Below are 17,157 nucleotides of genomic sequence, written 5' to 3' on the forward strand. Positions count from 1 at the left end.
TCCATTTCATACCATTCACTATCATACTATTTTACTTTTTTAATTATCCCCTACACTTCTGGTCTCATTGATTTTAATGTTCAGCTGTCAATTTTATTTTGTCAATTACTGTTTATTGGTATTTTACTTCTATTTTAATTCAAACATCTATCACATTTAATTTTATTATTGTACTTTAGTTTTGACATCTGGGGATCCCATTGGCAGGGTGTTGCTGTGAGCTCTTAGGATCTCCACAGCATCTTTTGTTGGTATCCGATCTTACCTGAAGGTCCTTATTTTGGGCGTCCCTTACACTCACGGTACCATGATTCTTTCAAAATGGCCGCCACGCCGTCCGGTCACCCCCTGGTAGCTATCCCTAGCATAGCAACACAAAAATGTTGGGGAACGCTGCTCTAGTGTGTCTTATTCATTATTTAATTTGAACTATTTTAATTAAAATCTCATATCAGCAGTCTTCACACATAAAAACACTCAATAAAACACATGGAATCAAAAACTTGTTTTCGATCGTGCGTACCACTCCGTTCCGAAGTCCCGCTGTCCAAATCGAACCTTTTAACTCCGGAGTTACTGATGACCTCCTGCTTTGACCGAAAATCGTTTGGATATGTAATCCTCCATTGTAAAACAAAATGTAAAAACAGGGGGAAAAACCCGAACGTAAAACAAAATAAATGAACGACTGCTCCTCAGTTGCTCACCGTAAATGTGAACTGGAGATCTCTTATTCTACAGGTAGGCGCATGAAGCATCCCGGGATCACTAGCGCCCCCTGCCATAAGGCGGGAGAACCTCTTTTTCGTAGCCTCCGTAAAGTCTCTTTTCAAAGCCGTTTTGTTCATCTTAAGAAACACGACGTTACAGACAGATGACAAAAAACACGAGATATTCAATACATCAGCTTAACTACAGAAATGTGAAGTTGGCTCCTCCGAGCGAATCGTCTTCGGTTTGAAAATGACTATAATTCAAAATGATACAAAACTACTGAAATTAAAAGAAAAATGACTTTATAATAAAAACAATTGAATTTGTTTTTCACCTTTTCTTGATGGCAGGGGAGGCGTAGCCTCCTCTGACCGCACGTCCCTGGCAATGCTGCTCATGGTTACCGCCGTTGCTATGAGACTGTCAGAAATGTCATTGGAGAACACTTTTGTTCGGATCAAATGTAAATGATTAGAACACCTGGTTTTTAGAGGATGTTTTTGCCTCAAAAATATGTACTCTGTGTTGAATGAGCTTGCAAACCCCAAATGTGCTGTGGCTGTCTATAAGCAGCTTATGGAGAAAAATATGTCTTCATTCTGGGTGAATACAAGCCAATATAAAAGCTGGATGGTGTGGGGGGCATTGCCCCCACAGCCCCCCCTCCAGCTCTGCCAATGCTGAACCTTGACGTGCAATAGAATGCTAAGCTATATTTCATCTGCACGACATTTTACATCCTGACACGGTGTACTTTTTATATATATATATATATATATATATATATATATATAGTTGCTAGGGAGAATATTTAACCTTGCGACCACCTTGGTTCCGCAAGCCAATCGGCGCCATGTCTCCCTCAGGGAGAACAAGCTTTTACAAAAAGTTCTATTTTTTTGTTCCACTTTTGTAGCTTCATCCTAAGAGACTTCCCGTGAAACCAGATTGGGCTCAAAATACCAGCTCATATTAGAGCGTGGAAACTAATTAAGTTCCATTCTCCCTCCCTGATTAACCTCGATCGAGGTTGTCTTAACTATCGGAGATTTGTTACGTCACAAATCTTCACCCTGAAAAGAAACTAAATGGAAAATTGGACTTTTATGAATCGGACAGCGTCATCATTAAAGCAGCAATCTAGTTTCAAGTCATTTGAATAGTGTCAAAGGATGAGCCTCCTTAAGTGACACCGCAGTAAATCTCTCAAATAAGCTGTCGTGCCAAATTCCTCAGCCGACATGTCAACACTTCTTGTCACTCCTTGCTGTTTTGGTGGCCAACCAAATGCAGCACAGCCAGCAACTGCTCGTGCGCTTAATGTCACAGCGCAAAAAGGCTTGCTCAGCTTTGTGGGATGCTGAAGAGCTCTGCAGCATTTCACAGCGGGTGTGTGACTCAAGTGTGTGACCAATAAAATCATTTTGCTCATTTCTCTCTATTATGATGCCACTGTTTGGCGCTAATCAGTGTTTGACTATCTTTGGTCAAATCTGGTGTACGTAAACGTGTCGACCTTTTGTGTGTTGTCAAAAAAAAAGTGTTTTTGTCAAGCTATTTACAAAAAAGTGAATTCAATTTTCCCTGCTTTACTTGGCGTTCCTCAGTTGTGCCAGCTGGTTCTAAACACCAGAATAGTAACTGTGAAATAAAAATGAAGAGGAGATTACTGCAGGGGGGTCTGTTTCCTTTTCGGCCTCAGAGTAGACACTGTGGAGTTTATTAGCGCAAGAGCTAACGCGAGAATTGTGTTTATCTTCAGTATTCTGTGTATCGTAAATATTTCAATGATGCGGGGATGATAAATCTGCTCCACCAATGAGCAAGCAACATGGCAAAGTCGCATGTAAACAAAATGTGTCTCTCAAGTAAACACTCTTCCATCTGCGGGGTGGATTCAACGGCGGCTATCGACTCCAAAATAGCTTTACGCCTTTTCTCCGCTCTCTCGCCTGGACTTTTCCAGGCTCCTCCTTATCTCTTGTGTCCTGCAATTTCCTTGCATTGCTCCTTCAATGCTATTCTCTAAACGCAGCCATCAATCTGCTGCGTTGCCGCTAATGCATTTGGCGCTTGTGCATTACTCCGAGGAAGCGAAGCCTTTGCTGACTCGTTAAATCAATAGTCTTCTCAAGTGCTTCATTATGCAAATTCGACGAGGCGCCTGTGTGCTATAGACGCTTCCCCTGCAGATAAAGTAGTCAATCAATCTGCTTAGCTTTCTCATTAATATGACCTTATGAGTAAGCTAGCACTTGGAAGCTAACACCTTGTACTTTCGGGTAACTTCTCCAAATAGTATCGCTTTAAAGTTCCCGGAGAGGGTAAATAATAATCTTAAAAGCATGCTGGGTTTGTGAAAAGAATTTTCAGCCATGAAATCCAATTGTACACTGCTGGTGGCTAAATCACAGATAAAGCCCTGATATGAGTCAATGTCTGAATGATACTTTTGGCAGTAGGCCCGATGTAGTGCGTCATGCCCGTTGGCTAGACCGAGCGCTTATGATACGGCCGCTCGCCATTTTTTGTCTCACCGCCAAATGTGTCGGTTCCGAAAGTCTGAGTCACACCGAGGTCGTCGCCCACCGGCCTTTCTTTCGACAAGGATGGATAGAAGTGGCGCATCACAGCTGGGATTTGTGCAGCAAAAAAAAAAAATGGATTGTTTATATGCTAATCCAAAGCTTGCCAGCGATTGTGCGGCTCATTTGTTTTGGGGGGTTATTTGTCACACTTTTTAGCAAGAAGCATTACTGCTGATGTGAAGCGACAGAGGAAAAAACAATGTTTTGCTTTTTGTTACAGCGCTGGAAAGTGTGATTCCTGAAATGTTTGTAATCACGACTCTCTGATAGAATAGTTGCTAGAGGCAGGCAGGCAGGGACATCCATCACTGGTGGGCTGAGAACTAATGACTGGACTGGGATTTTTGTCAAGCCTACTCAAAGCTGCGGATTCGGGCACAAGTATCGAGCAAAGCCGTGCGCAGAATGGACTAACTAATTGCTATTTCTCAACTCAGCATTAGTACAACTATTGCATTCTTGTGTATGCAAATGAAGCACTCCATTTTGCCTGCGCCCAGCATTTCCTGTCAACGACAGCTGACATTAGCGTACACCGATTTAGAGATGCACATTCATAAACAGAGACCCTTTACCTCTAATTTACGAGACTCCAGGAGACTCCATCGAGTAAATCAAATCAACTCTGATTTTTTTTCCATTTCTGCACCATCCTGTAATATCCTCAGCATAAAAATCCATTAAGATGATTACAGTAAAGAAGCCATTCGTAGTAATTGAGAAATTTTGTTGCATTATTAGGCAAGCCAAGTTTATTTTTATAGCATCATTCAAACACAATCAATCCATAGTGCATTGCGCAAAGAACTTTAAAAACAAGATTGAACCAAAGCCAAAATCTCCTAAGGTCCAGTTTGATGATGGGTTAGAAAAAATTAGATATTTACTGTAGAGAAGCTGAAAAGGACCGTTTTCAATTAAAAATGGTGTGTTTAAACGATTCATCGATTATCCCCAAAAGATAATTTGATAATTGACAGTTGACGATTAATCGATTAATCGTAGCACCTCTAAGGTCAGTCATTTTTGACAGTACTGAGCTGTTCTCAAGACTTGGTGATGTGGGGTCGCCATGGCAATGCCGGACCGGTTTTCCGTTCGCTTGATTTCATCTTATCATAAATGTCAGCATTAAAACCTCCCTTATGCTCGGAGGCTTTAAGCACAATAATCATTCAAATGCCCCCACTGTGCCCCCCCTCGGCCCCCTTTGCCGTTCTCTTTATTCTCTTGATTCCTCACACTTCTGGGTCAAATGCTTGCTCATTTCCATCATGCTTTGATGGCCCACTTTTTTTTTCACATCCCTCATGAGAACTGCTCGGCCTAACACTGCTCTTTTGTGATGACATCAAATGGTCATTGCACATCCTGAGCGGAAATATCATTTGTAAAACGTCCATGACATCTTTGTTAATTTCCCCCTCGAGCGTTTTGATGATTTGATATCGTTGGAGTGACACATTTCATGTAGCATATCTCCTCCTCCCGCTCGGGGCTTTGTTTACGTTAATAACCCCAATCAACAGCTGCCAACGAGCCACTACAGTGACGAAAAATGTCACACCGTATGCTAATCCATCCGTCTCGAGCCGTCACACATTTTTTAGGGTGTCATATATCGTTTTTGCTTTCGCTATTATTTGGATTGTTTCTGTGGCTTCAGTAAATCAGTAAATGTATCTCAGATGGGAATTGCATATTCATCCACCCCCCCACTGACCTCGCACATCCCTGAGAGGTGCTTATCCCCGCCTCCCGTCATACTCGGCCAATGGCTTCGATAATTGCACGCCGACTCAATGAGTGAGGACGTTATTTGGAATTATATATAGACGCAGATGTTTATATATTGTGTCATGCATTATCATTGTCTGTCTAGCTGTATGACCGTCCTCAAAAACAAAAGTTGCACTGGTAGTGTCGTCGTTTAATTCCCAAGCATGGATAAAAAAGAAAAAAAATGTCATCCGCTATGAATTAAAAAAAGCGCCGAACAGAAAATAGAAAGTGGCTGATTGGATAAAGTACCAATCATGCGAGTTCATATTTTGGTTGCCCTTTATTTGCTTGAGTTAATGTTGACCTTTTAAACTGCACAGTAATTTACCATCTTGATGGATCAAATTGCCAGTGAGAGAATCTTATATATATGGCAGGTCATCCTTTTGGGCGGAGGCAGCATGGTCACGACGTGAAGTCCGTGGAGCTCGGTCACTCAGTGCCTCTGATGCATTAACTGCTCTCTTTGGGGATGTAAGAAAGTCCTTTGCTTATGAAACCAATGAAATCGCCACATGGCTACAAGTTGAAAACACACACACACACACAGTTAATGGCATTGATGGTTTCCACTCCTGTGATACTATCTTTTATTAATGGCCTGGGCTCTTGTGCGGACATGGAGCCCATTTTAATGATTAATCTGAAAGGAAAGTGCCCATTTTACACACGGGTCGCTCTTCGAAGTAAAAGAGCCGCTCTGTTCGCTCTTCAGATACATTAGGAAATATTTTTCCATTCCTTTGTGCTCGTTTTGGACAAGTTATGGCTGCATTCACCGACAGAAGATGGAAAAAATATCATACTTTTCGCCCCTTTCTGCTCGCAGGACATTTTATTAGGTACACTTGCTTGTGTTTACAAAAAAATCTTTCTTTGTGACCTTGCTTGGTGGAGGACTAAAGGCAGCTGTCCTTGGCGTGGGGCAGAGACTGAGTTGGGGGGGGGGGAGCAACTGAGGGGTGCCCGAGTGAACAGTGTAGAATACTAACAAACGTGGTGAACAAAAGGCCAGATGTCCTTTCAGTCTCGGTTTTATCCTTTCCATGCTGAACTGCTTCCTAATTGTTGAAGGCCTGATCACAAAGAGAGATAAAAAGAAACAATAATGCCTTTCAAAAGAACCCCCAATATTATTTTGATTTTATGGCCTTGCATTTAATGAGCTCCAGAAGCTTCTATGCAGAGGACAATACCATGGTGGAGCTCATTGGTATTCTCGGGAGATCTCAAATCTACTTAGTGGTGATAACTGCACCAATGGTAGAGTGAAGGACCCACAACTAATTTGTTATCAGCTGCTGAGGTGACAATACGAAATGAGACAATGTTGGAATCGGTTTTCTGGACTGAACGGAAGAAATGCTCCTCATCTTATTTATTTGTTTATGAGGAAGATTTTGGTTAAAGAAACATTTACCAATGCGGTACTTTTTGAATTCTGGCAAGATATTTCCCAAGAATAAAATAAAAATAATTTACTTTTTTTTTTTTTTTTAAATAATAAAAAAAAAATCTTTGGAAGTGGCAATTTTCAAATAAAAAATAATAATTAAAAATAATTATTTGGACGTGGCAATTTTCAAATAAAAATAAAAAAAAGAAAGAAAAATTCTTTGGAAGTGGCAGTTTTTGTCGGCTTCCCTCATTGAAGCCAATGAGTCACTTTTTGCAAAAGCAGAGCTCCTTTCGTCCTTCAGTCGGCATTTGGCACAGCCCGCAAAGTTGTCATTATCAACTACATGAGTGACAATTGGAGAGCCATCGGGGGCGACAGGAGAGCAGTGAGGAGAAGGAGCTTCCTGTCCAAACTTGACCTCAGTCTGACTCACATAGCCGTGCTTAGACCTGCTGTCAAGGCAACAGCCATTTTTTTTTTTCCAAGCGATACCTTTGTCAGCGTAGCTTGACTTCTTTTTGACTGCTCTTTGGAGCAAAATTGTTGGAGGAAAATCTTGCTGTAGTGACGCTTGCTTCTTATGTAAATCTTCTGTGCAGCCCTCCTGGCTGTACACGATTAGAAGCGACGAATTACCGCTTCTTTTCGCGAAGGTTAAAGCAAAGAGCGTCACGGGGCGCTTTCCTTTCTTTCTCAGCAAAGTGAGTTTCCATCTGATGCCAAAAAAACCGAGGTTGAGCCAAGTGGACAAAGTGTAGGATTAGATTTGGTTTGGAAAGTATATATATTCCTATGCCGCAGATTCTTTGCATATTAATTCAGAGTCTCTTTAAGCTTCTAGCACCAGAAACACCTCAGATGGGTCTAATACAGGATGAAGTCTCTCTAGCATGGCTTAGCTTCAATATGAAGCCATTTGACTCCATTTTCTGAACTGAAAAAAAATATTCTAAAAGTCTTTCAGCCATTAATATTGATTGAATATTCAGATTTGAGTATAAACACATCAGGAATTATTTTACATTTTAATACGAAGCCATTTGGAATGACTAGACTCAATTTTCCGAACTGATTTTTTAAAATATTGATGTATTGTTCAGATTTGAATACAAACACATTTTTCTTGTGTCCCACAGCGAGACGCGAAAGGCCAATATCTGTTCGACCTCATCTGCCACCACCTCAACTTGCTGGAGAAAGATTATTTCGGCATCAGATATGTGGACCCCGATAAGCAGCGGGTAAACTGTGATTTGTATTCCTGAGGAACGTCACTTGTTCAATGCCCTCATCAGCTAATGATGCGTGTCGGAGCACACAAGCGACAACTGAGCACATACTGGAGCTGCCTGCGGGCCATGTCACTAAGCATTGAGTGGCAGAAAATAACTGAATCAAAATGCTGTTCCTTTTTATAATCCATCCAATGCAACATTTAACTATTTTGTGGTTTTGATGGTCAGGTTAATTGAAGACCTCGTTGTCATTGTTTTTTTTAATCGCACCCTGTGATTGGCTGCCACCACCAGTATGCCCCGCCTCCCAGCCAGGTAGACTCCAGTTTAGCTGCAAGCTTAAATGTTGCACCATCAGGGAATAAAAAAATCCACAGGAAGAGCCTGCTTAATAAACCTGACCAAAAAAAAAATCATAACGCTGCCCTCTCAGATTCCAATGAGCATTTTTTCACACTTGAATTTTTATCCTCCCCCGGAAAATGAAATCCTTCCGCCCTCCATTAGTCACACTGAAGGCTTTTACAATTTGATTTCACACAACATTGAAGTTATTTCCTCTCAATATTATCTTTTTTTAAACACAACTTTCCTGGTTAAAGAAATGATGGTTCACCACTGTGTTGTCTGATTATTTTCTAAACAATACAGAACCTCCAAAGGTTGGCTCCAGGATATTGCCAATCTACAATTTGTGTGACTCGTTAAATAAAGTGTTAAAATAGAAGATTTAATTCAAATTAATTTGATAACCAATTAATTGGTCTTTGGAATTTTACTCAAATTACTCAAACTACAAATGACACTTCTCACAAAATGTTTGATTTCAGAAATGATGTCACTAACCCACTAATCTGCTCTGCTTCCAATGCAGCACTGGTTGGAGTTAACAAGGTCTATCGCTAAACAAATGAAATGTAAGTATGGCACATTTAAAAAAAAAAAATTGATTTAAACGATCATCTGTATGTTTCCACTTACGTGACAGTGTTGAGCTGATTTGACAACATAAAAATTAAAAAGCGATTACTCTCAGAGGAAAAGTTCAACATGGTCTAATGGTTTAGAGGTAAATTTTGTATAGACACAATCAATTCACTAGGGCGGTTGCTTGGCAACTGGCCCAAAAGTAACTCTTAACTTGCATAGTTGTGCGAGGGGGGGGGGGGGGTCTAATTAAATTTGACATTTTCAAATACTAAATGATGATGTCACTGTTGTGTTTGGCAGTGATGTGTTTCAGCTTGATTTATGGAAATGTTGCTGATTTATTTGATGTCTGCTCACAAATTCTTTATTTCAAATGTTAACACTTTTTTTTTTAAAATATTTGTTTCCTCCAGCTCAGCCTCCGTTCACCATGTGTCTGCGTGTCAAGTTCTACCCTCCTGATCCAGCTGCTCTCAAGGAGGAAATCACTCGGTAAAAAAATCGTTTTCTCAAATTTTACGGCAGGATCTCGACTCATACAGATGCAACTTAGAACGAAGGTTTACAGAATTCCAAATCCTATGTCATTTTTTCGTTTCAAATCATTTTTATTGTTTGCTGTTTTTCCTGTTTTCTGTTTTTACATAGACAATAAACTTTCAGTTTTAATTTGAACTGTCAAAAGATATTATTTACCAAAATATATTTTTCGTTTTAACAGGTTGTAGTTTATATGATACTAACTACTGTATATTGTCACTACACTTGATATATAATGGTGATTTTAAAAAACGTAAACACCGCAATAATAAACAAACTCTAAATCAGTTTTACAAATTTAAAAATACTTGCATCCTTGCTAGTTTGTCAGTGCGCTAGTTTCCACATTTCCAAACGCATCTTTGTAAATAATAAACAGCAATCATGTCCTTCAATCATTAAAAAAAACAATGAGCACTTTTCTGATCTAAGACATTAGAATGAATATTAATTACATTGTTAAGAGATGCAAAAAGCTTTCCGTGGTAATCCTGAATGAAACATGGCAGAGCAACACTCTTTGCATACAATTGTATTTTTAAAAAGCAAAATCTCCACTCCTTCAAACAAGAAGCTTCCAGAAAGCTTCTTGGCCTACCCTTGAACATCATCCGCATCCATTCAGACGCCCCGCTGATCTTCGTGTTGTCCTTTTCATTATAGATATCTCGTCTTCCTGCAAATCAAAAGGGACCTATACCACGGCCGCCTCCTGTGCAAAACCTCGGACGCCGCGTTGCTAGCTGCCCACATCCTTCAAGGTAATGGAAGATAACATATGGACCTGCTGCCTTACTCTATCGGCGTTAACTTGGCCGTAGAGCTCAGCAGGTTGACAAATACAAGCTTGTTGTGGAAACAGGGAAGGCGGGCCAACGGAAAATGTACAAGTAAGATGGATGGACAAACTGAAGTGCCCATTAACACAGTCAGAAAAAAAGGGTCCATTTTTTTGTTTTCCTTGCTACAAGAGTTTGTGATGTGCCCCCACAGAGTTTACAATTGAACTTCTAGACACAAACAAAAAATCTAAACTAGTGAGCAGGGATGCAATTTAGGCACTTCAAAATATCAATGGGTCTGACGCAAACAAAAAATTGCTCCTGTTTCTCTACTTTTTTTCTTTTTGGCTGTTTTTTACTTGCCAAGATGCTTTAGGCAAACATTCATCAAGATCATTTAAGCTTCTATGTTAGTTTTAGAACGACTTGAGCGACTCTAAGATGCCACAAAATCAATCCTGTCTCATCTTTAATAAAGATGAATAGGTAGGAAGTGCTACAAAGTGATGTCGGCCATCTATTATTACAACTTCAAACTAATGATGTGTTTTTTTAGCATTTTTACAATGTTGTCTTTCCCGATATGTACCGTATTTTCCGGACTATAAGGCGCACCGGACTATAAGGCGCACCTTCAATGAATGGCCCATTTTAAAACTTTGTTCTTATATAAGGCGCACCGGACTATAAGGCGCACCATTAATGCATCATGTCAGATTTTTAATCCAAATCAAATCATTCTCCATTTCATCTTTTTTATTTCAACTTCAGATGCAACAAATTACTTTATAATCACAAAATAATGATCCATAGTCTTTTTGATTCATGATTCATAGTCTTCAGTGGGCCACTTGTGATTGATTTCATGACACAATGCTTCGGGCCAGTTTAAATTTAGGAATTTGGTCCATAGATAAGGCGCACCGGACTATAAGGCGCACTGACGGCTTTTGAGAAAAATTTAGGTTTTTAGGTGCGCCTTATAGTCCGGAAAATACGGTACCATGTTTAAAGGATGTACCCTTAAAGTAGTAAATTTTTTATGACCGAGCTAAAATAGAGCATTTGAAAATCTTTGAAGTGGTTATCTGGCCTCTTATCTTGGCCTCTACCAAAGACACGCACGGTGAAATCCGTAGATAGTATCATGAAGAGCAAAGTGCTGGGAGGGGCTCATGCATTAAAGATGTTGCTGCTTGGTCAGCTTCTCCTCAGAGCAGGAGAATCCAGCATCAGGGTCATGCGAGTGATGTGAAGGACCGTACTCATCACATCACCTTTTTGCCTTCCTTCCTTCTTCCAGCTGAGATTGGAAATTACGACCCCGGGAAGCACCCTGAAGGTTACAGCTCCAAATTCCAGTTCTTCCCCAAGCACTCGGAGAAACTGGAGCGACGCATCGCAGACATACACAAGACAGAACTGATGTAAGATGGGAAAAAAGAAATACTACTTGAGCAGAAGTGAAACTATTTCAGACACTGCTGCCCCCTAGTGGCAAACTATTTTTTCACTACACACTTTGTTGTTAAATGTGATACAGTAAAGATGGAAATAATTCTTAAAAAATGTCATTTCCTGATCAATTGACCCTTCCTGCAAGTTTTTTTAAATGAAAAGTGTTGTTTATGTTTCCGCTCCTGATGTTTGGCGTGTCGTCGTTGGCTCCCAGTGGACAGACACCTGAAACATCAGAGCGAAATTTCCTGCAGAAGGCCCAGATGTTGGAGACATATGGTGTTGATCCGCATCCGTGCAAGGTGAGCTGCTCCATGTGGATTGCAACCAAGCAACAACAACAACAAGATGTCGAGAGCTGTGATTGTATGGTACAACGTTTTGTACCTGTCATCTTTTGTTTTGTGTCTTCTCCAGGACGTGTCGGGAAACCCGGCTTTCCTCGCCTTCACGCCTTTTGGTTTTGTGGTCTTGCAGGGAAACAAGAGAGTGCATTTTCTCAAATGGTGAGCTCAATATAGGAGAACTGCACTGCAGCATGGCAGAGAGACAATGTTGAAAAAAATGGTTAAATATTATATTGGATATTACATTAATCATCCCTCATTGTGGGTTCTGGCTTCTGCTTTTCGTGGATTTTTTTTAGCTTGTGAATCTTTTTTTTTTTAGCTGCTGTTTCATTTTGAGTGTAATTCCACTCTTGACCACTAGATGGGGGGCTAATAATTATGACTACATTTAAAAGAACAATATAAACAGCAAGTATTTCAGCCCAGGCTAGATTTTTATGACTATTATTAAATATCAATTGATTCAAATCCTTTTTAATCCTACTTTTTACGCATACACAAAGTGATGCCTGTCATTTGTTTTTACTCCACTCTATTGATCATCAAGCTTTTCATGAATATGGAATAAGTCCGTTTCTCTGCACTTTGCTTCCCGGACAGGAATGAGGTGACCAAGCTGAAATTTGAAGGCAAGACATTCCACGTTTATGTCAACCACAAGGAGGTGAGAGCGTGACTTGCTGGCATGCATGTTGTCCATCATGCACCCCCCCCCCCCCTCAGTGTTTTTAATGATCCTGCACGCCGTCTTCTATTTTCAACGTGCAGGAAACAAAGATCACCCTGACATACTTTGCACCCACACCAGAGGCATGCAAACACCTTTGGAAGTGCGGCGTGGAGAACCAAGCCTTCTACAAGTGAGTTGAACGCTTCAACGCCTCCACGTGACCTTTGGATAATTCTCCAAACCGACAATGTTCTTTTCGAGGAAGTCTGCGTGGTTAAGAGGTTATAAAGCTCTATCACGTTATTTTCTCCAAGGCGAACAAACGTGTGCATTAAAAATGAATGTCTCACTTAGTGTGACTCGAAACATATCGAATAGTGTATGGAGACGTGCCAGAACTTATATGCATACACACGTGAGGCGGTTGAATAATTCACTCGTGTTTTCTTTCTCTTTTCCCGGCATTCAGCAGATTACCGATATCAATGTTTCCAATGCCGGTACAGACTCAGGACATGTGGTGGAAGTTCTGAGGTCAAATGTAATCAAGCCTAAGAAATACTGGCTAGTGCATCGAGAATCAATCTCATCAATCAGTCTTATTAAAGATTAAATATCCCCTTGTTTTTCTTTTTTTTCTTTTTCCTTTTCAGGCTTGAGAAGTCAAGTCAGGTCCGCACAGTCTCCAGCAGCAATTTGTTCTTCAAGGGCAGCCGGTTCCGTTACAGGTACTAGCTTACTAGAGGACTTAATGAATGATGACAGGAAAGAGGCAGCAGTGGGGAAAAAAAAAAATTCCCAGAGGATGTGACCTCCTGGCCTTGTGTTCTGCTGCATCAACCAGTTTCAACCACAGATGATAAATAATCACAGCCAAATGAGTCGGACACATTAAAACGGGCACGCTTACAGTGCATCTGCTTTATCAGGCTAATTGACACGGCTAACATTGGCTAAGGTCTGCGCAACTCAGCTTCGTCTCTGCTTTACGACAGTGGTCGCGTTGCAAAAGAAGTGATGGAACAGAGTGCCAAAATCAAACGAGAACCTCCGGAAATACACAGGTACCCGGTTAAGAACTGCCGACATGTTCTGAAATATTCATGGAAGGATGTGTAGCAAGTAGGTATTATGTTTGTGTGTGTCCGTGCAGAGCTGGCCTGGTTCCCAGCAGGAGCTGTCCATCCATCACACACGGGCCTCGGCTCACCAGCGTGCCGCGCACACGCCGGAGAGCTGTGCACATCTCTATCATGGAGGGTAAGGTCCTAATCTTGTCACTTGAGTGTGTCTGAGTGGATTGAAGACCTCCTGCCGACTTTTTTGTCCTTCATTGGTCTTCTGATAAAGCATCTTAATGGTGCAATGGCGCCATCAAGTGATATTTTGGCTACACTCCAAGGAATCCAATGTGAATTGATGGTGGCATGATGTTACGTTTATTGTCGCCATCTAGTGGTGGGGGGTCTGAAGCACAGTTTTATTTCTTGACACTGGCAGGGCTAGGGGGGCCTGGCCTCCTCTGAAATATGCTTGAACCCCCCCAGGTGCAAGGTCAGATAAATACTAATAAAATAGTTATTAAAAATAGAATTAATAATAATATATATCGTCCAATCTACCGAAAAACATCAGCTTTTCTCTTTTCAACTCTGTGACCAGTCACATATTTGGTAGCATTTAAATAAAATTTCTCACCTGGCTTCCAGCTGTCAGTAACATGAAAAGAAGTTGAAAAAGAATCAGGGAGATTTGTTTTCATGAGAAAACACACGTAATACGATTATTCAAACTTAAGTGACCCTCGTCCCCCACTTGAGTGTATTTTGCTGTGGTGTCAGAACTGCATGACTTGCAAGCGGTATTAATACCTCCGCTGAAAATAGCCCGGGGCTCACTACTCCATGTTTGTCACTGGCCTGGGTGGGGCCAAGCCAGGCGATCCCGTCGCTTCACACGCTCGTCCGCAAGTGAAGCCCGCTGACACACGCCGACTCTTTGGCCCGGACTCCGGGACAGGGGCCATCGGGACTAAGGGGACTTTTCGGAACGGGACTATCACGCTCGTGTGGCAGTCATGGTGAAGTGCCTGATCCGCATCACCACTCGGGTGAACGTCCACCTGCGCATGGTCAACCATTGCTACCGCGATGTCAAGGTTCGCGTTCTGAGCCTGGGGCCCCGCATGCTGGGCAAGGCCCTGGGGGTCCTGCCCCTGTACCCTGCTCTGGAAGGCCAGTCAGAGTCGGCCAGTGTGACGCCGTCGCCCGGCGACCATCCAGGTAAACTCGTCAAAGGACGTACTGGCAGAGGCTCTCTTAGTAAAGGAGGTTTTCCCACAATAATCTTATTGATTTATTTAATGTATTTTTTTATTTTATTTAATGTTTTAATTTATTTATTTATTCATTTATTTATTTATTTTCGCCCAAAAAACTGTAGCTAAAACTCCGAGTCTGCAGGGTTGTAAACATTTCCACCTGTCTCCCCAGGCCTGGAGTCACTCCGTGACAGCGCCCACTCTACCCCGGTGCGTTCGGTGTCCCACGGGGAGGCGTTCATCCCGCGCTCCCGCAGCCAGGCCGCCGACGCCGGCGACAGGACGGCGGTGATCTCGGACGAAGCGTACAGCCCCTCCGACAGCGTCCTGCCAACGCCGGTGGCCGAGCACGGCGCCGAACTGCCGGCCTCCTTGCGGCAAATTAACGGGGCGCCCTGCAGCATCGAGGAGGAGAAGGAGTCGGAAGCCGGGACCCCCACGCGAGGGGACGGGGGGGACTTTGGACAAGAGGGCGCTACGGGGGCCCTCGGCGAGGTGGAACAGGTGAATAAGTTTGTCTTGAGTGTCCTGCGTTTGCTCCTCGTCACCATCGGACTCCTCTTTGTCTTGCTCCTCCTCCTCATCATCCTCACCGAATCCGACCTCGACGTGGCGTTCTTACGCGACATCCGCCGGACCCCCGAATTCGAGCAGTTCCATTACGAATACTTTTGTCCCCTCAGACGGTGGTTTGCCTGCAAGCTCCGCTGGGTGGGCGGGTTGCTCGTTAGCAAATGAGGCGCTCGCGTTGGTAAAATGGCCGCTCGGTGGGGGGCCGAGGAGATGACACGGTGGCGCCCACGGGACTCGTCCTCCTCCCTGCAGCTCGGACCGCCCTGGTGACCCCAGGACAACTTCTCTCTCTCCCCCTCTCACACTTTGAGTTTTTCCACCTCGCCCTCTTCACTTTTGCTTCCGTTCTCTTTTTTCTGGATACCCATCATCTTTTCCTCCCCTTTTTTTTTTTTACATAAAAAAATCTGAGAACTTTGAGAGCAATGAGCATTGCCTTTAGCTATTTATTGATTTTAAAGGTGCATTTTTATCAAGACAAGAGAAAAGGAAGATTGATAAAAGGGAAAATAAGTGAGTTAGCGGGGTACAAACATACTGTATTGAATAGCCTATTTTAGCCTTCGGAAATATTGAAGAGGTTTTACATTTATGATGACTTATCACTCAGAATAATCTTTCTGAGACAGCCGATAATCGGCCTTTTGATCACAACTGTCGTATGCGTGTAACCCGCTTTTGGTGGAGCGGACAGCGATACTAAATATAAATAAAGTCAGGGAAGGTCGAAGCGAAAAGAAGGTTCGGGTGAATGAGAAGAATACGAAATGATGAATATTGATGGTTTTGGTTATTGTTTTAAGAGGTCACTTTAATAGATCTTTTTAGTATTATATGAGGCAATGGTGAAGAGTCACATGACCTTGTGAGTAGTGATGAGTAGCCTAGATATACTACGTTAGACGTGCAATGCTCATAAAGTACTTCTTGAATGTGCTTGTCGGTTCTGCTCGTTCATTTTCATGACCTTGAGATTCAGTGAATTTCAATTATTTCTTACAATAAAGATTTATTTTGGTTTAAAGACGAACTTTTAGGTTTATGTATCATATTGCTCGTAGAATATCAGATGATGTACTTTTTATTTGTACAAAATGAGTTTGTTTCCTAATATATTGACAGCGCCGATGTATATTTTAACAGGACTCAAATGTTATTTTGTTATTGAAGATTACGATGATACTTTTTGTAGCGCCGCGAGTTAAAACGAGGACAGGAGCGTCGACTGAGAAACAAGTGTCCGCCTTGTGTCTGTTTGTACAATACAAATACACTTGTAATGCCAAAATACATTTGCATCTTTCATACTTCTTTTTTTACATCAAATGTTGTAAAAAAAAAAAAAACGTAATTGATAGATGTTAAGATAAACACAAAAACATTTGTCATTGCTGATGGATTCTGGCAACAAAAAGAAATATATATATATAATATATATATAAGAAGAAGAACAACAATATATAGATTATTCATTATATTCTCCACTTTTGGGGAAGTGTCATCTTTTCAGCGTCCATATTTTTTATTTTTGCACATTGCTTTCGGTCTACTGGAGTGAGAACGCAACAAACAAAAGTGTAGTTGTATCAGCCTCATGTAGCGTCTTGAAAGTAGAAAAAGAAAAAAAATATTTACAAACAAAGAAAGGCACCATTCAAAAAGCAATAATTGGTGAATGATAAGAAATCTGAAAAATAATAATACAAATCTGTGTTACATATGAATGTGATTACTGACTTGGTTTGGTTACAATTGTAATTCTTCCTCATTAACCTCTTGTGTGGATCTTTTTATTTTGTTTCATTGAATGTTCTTC

The 17,157-nt window shown here is 41.5% G+C and overlaps 1 protein-coding gene across 2 annotated transcripts in view; it reads left to right on the forward strand.

Annotated features, from left to right (window-relative positions):
• LOC119124142 (FERM domain-containing protein 5) overlaps positions 1 to 16,706 on the forward strand; it is a 32,252-nt gene extending 15,546 nt beyond the window's left edge. Inside the window, exons 2-14 of one of the 2 annotated variants that reach the window (XM_037253791.1) lie at positions 7,620 to 7,724; positions 8,593 to 8,635; positions 9,062 to 9,140; positions 9,852 to 9,949; positions 11,274 to 11,397; positions 11,643 to 11,730; positions 11,846 to 11,934; positions 12,379 to 12,442; positions 12,547 to 12,638; positions 13,102 to 13,176; positions 13,444 to 13,512; positions 13,602 to 13,708; positions 14,941 to 16,706. In XM_037253791.1, coding sequence (XP_037109686.1) covers positions 7,620 to 7,724; positions 8,593 to 8,635; positions 9,062 to 9,140; positions 9,852 to 9,949; positions 11,274 to 11,397; positions 11,643 to 11,730; positions 11,846 to 11,934; positions 12,379 to 12,442; positions 12,547 to 12,638; positions 13,102 to 13,176; positions 13,444 to 13,512; positions 13,602 to 13,708; positions 14,941 to 15,506 — 1,599 coding nt within the window. In that variant the 3' untranslated portion in view covers positions 15,507 to 16,706. The remainder of the gene's footprint in view (positions 1 to 7,619; positions 7,725 to 8,592; positions 8,636 to 9,061; positions 9,141 to 9,851; positions 9,950 to 11,273; positions 11,398 to 11,642; positions 11,731 to 11,845; positions 11,935 to 12,378; positions 12,443 to 12,546; positions 12,639 to 13,101; positions 13,177 to 13,443; positions 13,513 to 13,601; positions 13,709 to 14,940) is intronic. The other variant, XM_037253792.1, reaches the window with a different exon arrangement.
• The last annotated feature ends 451 nt before the right edge of the window (positions 16,707 to 17,157 follow it).

The sequence above is a fragment of the Syngnathus acus genome, chromosome 6, assembly GCF_901709675.1.
Source record: "Syngnathus acus chromosome 6, fSynAcu1.2, whole genome shotgun sequence".
Taxonomy (NCBI): domain Eukaryota; kingdom Metazoa; phylum Chordata; class Actinopteri; order Syngnathiformes; family Syngnathidae; genus Syngnathus; species Syngnathus acus.